The sequence below is a fragment of the Budorcas taxicolor genome, chromosome 13 (assembly GCF_023091745.1).
Source record: "Budorcas taxicolor isolate Tak-1 chromosome 13, Takin1.1, whole genome shotgun sequence".
NCBI classification, from domain to species: Eukaryota; Metazoa; Chordata; class Mammalia; order Artiodactyla; family Bovidae; genus Budorcas; species Budorcas taxicolor.
The window spans coordinates 50,300,372-50,304,416 of record NC_068922.1 but is presented as its reverse complement, the minus strand read 5'-3'; the positions used below and the strand labels follow the sequence as shown (position 1 = coordinate 50,304,416).

Here is a 4,045-nt window from a genome sequence, read left to right as displayed (position 1 = left end):
TCTTTCTCAAGATTGCTTTGGCTATTTGGGATCTTTTGTGTTTCCATACAAATTGTGAAATTATTTGTTCTAGTTCTGTGAAAAATACCATTGGTAGTTTGATAGGAATTTCACTGAATCTATAGATTGCTTTGGGTAGTATCCTCATTTTCACTGTATCGATTCTTCCAATCCCAGAACATGGTATATTTTTTCATCTATTTGAGTCATCTTTGGTATCTTTCATCAGTGTTTTATAGTTTTATATATACAGGTCTTTTGTTTCTTTAGTTACATTTATTGCTAAGTGTTTTATTCTTTTCATTGCAGTGATGAATGGGATTGTTACCTTAATTTCTCTTTCTGATTTTTCATTGTTAGTGTATAGGAATGCAAGGGATTTCTGTGTGTTAATTTTATATCCTGCCACTTTTCTATATTCATTGATTAGCTCCAGAAGATATCTGGTGGTAATCTTCATGGTTTTATATGTAGAGGATCATGTCATCTGAAAGCAGAGATAGTTTTACTTTTTATTTTCCAATCTGGATTCCTTTCACTTCTTTCTTTTCTCTGACTGCAGTGGCTAGGACTTCCAAAACTATGTTGAATAGTAGTGGTAAGATGGGCACCCTTGTCTTGTTCCTGATTTTCCCTATTTTTTATTATTGTGAAATTATACATATGTATACATATACACATTTATCTATATTATAAAAAGTACATGTATATATATACACACATATATATACATATATATATACACACATATTATGTATATATATATATATATATATATATATATAGAGAGAGAGAGAGAGAGAGAGAGAGAGAGAGACAGACAGACAGACAGACAGACCACATGTGAATAATTTGTTGATGGGCTTCCTTTCTGCATATGACATAGTTCCTGACAGAATAATATGGTTCTCAAGATCCACTGTATTTGTGGCAATGTCTGTATATTATAAAATAATTAAATTGCAGTTGGTAGCAGTAGTTCCAACTACCTTTGTAATATTTTGGGGCTGTATCACATATGGCTAAAATGCAAGCAGACAGCTAGTGACTGAGTCTCTTTTGCTGTATCAGGAGGCAGTTTGCCATGGACACATCTCTACTATTTGATGAAAACGAAAGGAAAATTTAAATATCTTATGTAATCTTGGGCTTTTAAAAATGAATTAAATATATCCACACCCAATATTATAAATATTTATTAATTAAATGACTGGAGATTGTTTTTAGGGTTATTTTTAAGGGCAAATATATAGGGCTTTTTTCCCCCTTACACCCTCCAAAGCGAACCAAGTATTTGCTATCTAGAAGTTATTTCAATAGTTGAATATTTTATTAGATTTGTTTTAAAAGGGTAATTTTAGCTCTTCACCCAGGCGGTCGAGCAGCAGGCGCAGAGATGCAGATCTTTGTGAAGACCCTGATGGGCAAGACCATTACCCTTGAGGTCGAGCCCAGTGACACCACTGAGAGTGTCAAAGCCAAAATCCAAGACGAGGAGGGCATCCCACCAGACCAGCAGCGTCTGATCTTCTCCGGCAAAGAGCTGGAGGATGGCCGCACTCTGTCAGACTACAATATCCAGAAAGAGTCCACCCTGCACCTGGCGCTTCATCTGCGAGGCGGCATCATTGAGCCTTCCCTCCGTCAGCTCGGTCAGAAATACAACTGTGACAAGATGATCTGCCCCAAGTGTTACGCCCGCCTGCACCCCCGTGCTGTCAACTGCCGCAAGAAGTACGGCCACACCAACAACCTGCGCCCCAAGAAGGTCAAATAAAGCTCCTTCACCTGCTTCTCCTTTGCCTGCAGGGCGGCCTCCTGCCCAAGCCCCATGGTCCTGGGGCCTCAATAAAGTTTCCCTTCCGTTGAAAAAAAAAAAAGTAATTTTAGTGGGTAGTAGAGAATATACTCTGTGATTTCAATTGTTTCAAATTTGATACTTGTCTATGGCCCACTATATGGTCCAAATTTATTAATGTCCCATTTATACCTAATATATATATATATGTATATATATATATATATATATATATATTCTCTTGTTGTGGGTGGAGTATTCTTTAAATATCGTTTCAGCTATACTAGTTGCAAATATTGTTCATATCTGTAATAATTCTTCCTGATTTCTGTACCCTTTTTCTGACAATCACTAGCATTTGTGGGTTAGTTTTACTTTTAGTTTCTGTCAACCTTTGCTTTATGCATTTGAAGCTTTGTAATTGAGTGGATAAACTTCTGGTTCTGCCTTATTTTAGCTTAATGAGTTAAGTTTCATATTCCATGTTATCTCCCCTCATTGGCTTATTTGCTACATATTTTTGCCCTATTTTTGGCTAGTGGTTTTCTAGGGTATACAATGTACATCCTTATTTACAGTCTACCTGCAAATTATCAACTCCTTTAAATGTAAGAACTTTATAAATAGTACACTTATGTTTTTCTTCTCCTATGGTTTGCAACTTACCATATATTTCATATATATATATATATATATATATATATATATATATATATATATATAAAATAAACCCCACAATGAATTGTTAATGTTTTTCTTTAAAGCTGGGGTCAGCATTTTTTTGGTTTTAATTCCTGAAGGGCCAGATAGTAAATATTTAAGGCTGTGCCAGGGCAATGTCCCTATCAAAACTATTGAAGCCTGCCACGTTGGCATTAAAACAGCCTTAGACAACACATAAACAAATAGATGTGACTGTCTGCCAATAAAACTTTATTTCCAAAAAGAGGTGGAAGCAAAATTAGCCAAAGGACCATGGTCTGCTGGCACCTGCTTTAAACAATTATCTCTCATTGACATTCAAACAAACAAGTATATTCATCACTTTTTTTTTTTTTTTTTACTTCCTTCACTTCTTTGAATAGATTTGAATTTCTATTTGGTATAAATTTCCCTCTGCCCAAAGAATTTCCTTGAGTATTTGTTATCAGATAGTTCTACTGTAAAACAAACACCACCCTCCCAACACATACACAAAGATAAACTTCTCAGCATTTGTATGTCAAAAGAATTTTATTTTATTTTAAAAAGATACATTCATGGGTCATTGCCTAGTGGAATTATTTTTCTTTCAATATTTCAAATATTCCTCCATTTTCTGTTTTGAATTGTCTCCAACAAAAAGATCGAAGAAATTCTAATATCTGTTTCCTTATAACATGACTTCCATCCTCACCTACTCCTCTCTACCCTCTGTCTGCTTTTAAGATTTCCTCTTCACTGGTTTTCAGAAGTTTGATTATGATGTTCCTTAATTTAGTATATCCTATTTGGTTTATTGTGTGCTTCTTGGATTTGTGAGTTTATGTGTGTGAATGTGTGCTAAGTTGCTTTAGTCATATCTGCTACTTTGTGATCCTATAGACTATAGCCCACCAGGCTCCTCTGTCCATGGGATTCTCCAGGCAAGAACACCAGAGTAGGTTGCCCTCCTCCAGGCAATCTTCCTGACCCAGGAAAGAAACACACATCTGAATATATGTATAAATGGAGTCTGTATTAGCTTCCTACTGCTACTGTATAAAATTAATCCTAGTGGCTTACACAAGTATTATCTTCAAGTTCTAGATGTCAGAAATTGTTCAGATTCCTGAACCGGCGTCTCCTGAGGCTCCTGCGTTGCAGGCAGATTCTTTACCACTGAGCCACTAGGGAAAGTGAAGTGAAGCGAAGTGAAGCGAAGTCGCTCAGTCGTGTCCGACTCTGCGACCCCGTGGACTGTAGCCCACCAAGCTCCTCTGTCCATGGGATTCTCCAGGCAACAGTACTAGAGTGGTTTGCCATTTCCTTCTCCAGGAGTTTATGCCTTTTATCAAACATAGAAAATTTTCAGCTACTTTTCCCCCTGCCTTTCCCCACTCTCTTGTTTTTTCCATAGTAGGGTGAATAACGTGTCTATTAAAAATGTCCATACCCTAATCCCTGGAACCTGACATTCATTACCTTGCTTGGTAAAAAAAATAGCATTTTACCTTACATGTGTGGGGATGATTAGTTTAAGGATGTTAAAATGGGAAGTTAATCCTG

At 36.4% G+C, this 4,045-nt stretch overlaps 1 protein-coding gene across 1 annotated transcript; it reads left to right on the top strand.

Moving 5' to 3' along the window:
- The first annotated feature begins 1,374 nt into the window (after positions 1 to 1,374).
- LOC128058481 (ubiquitin-like) lies at positions 1,375 to 1,777 on the top strand. Its single transcript, XM_052650963.1, has one exon. The coding sequence runs from the start codon at positions 1,397 to 1,399 to the stop codon at positions 1,775 to 1,777; it is 381 nt and encodes a 126-aa protein (XP_052506923.1). The 5' UTR covers positions 1,375 to 1,396.
- The last annotated feature ends 2,268 nt before the right edge of the window (positions 1,778 to 4,045 follow it).

Excerpts from the sequence above, each read along its gene's own strand:
- LOC128058481 (XM_052650963.1), top strand. The coding sequence starts at position 1,397 with ATGCAGATCTTTGTGAAGACCCTGATGGGCAAGACCATTACCCTTGAG.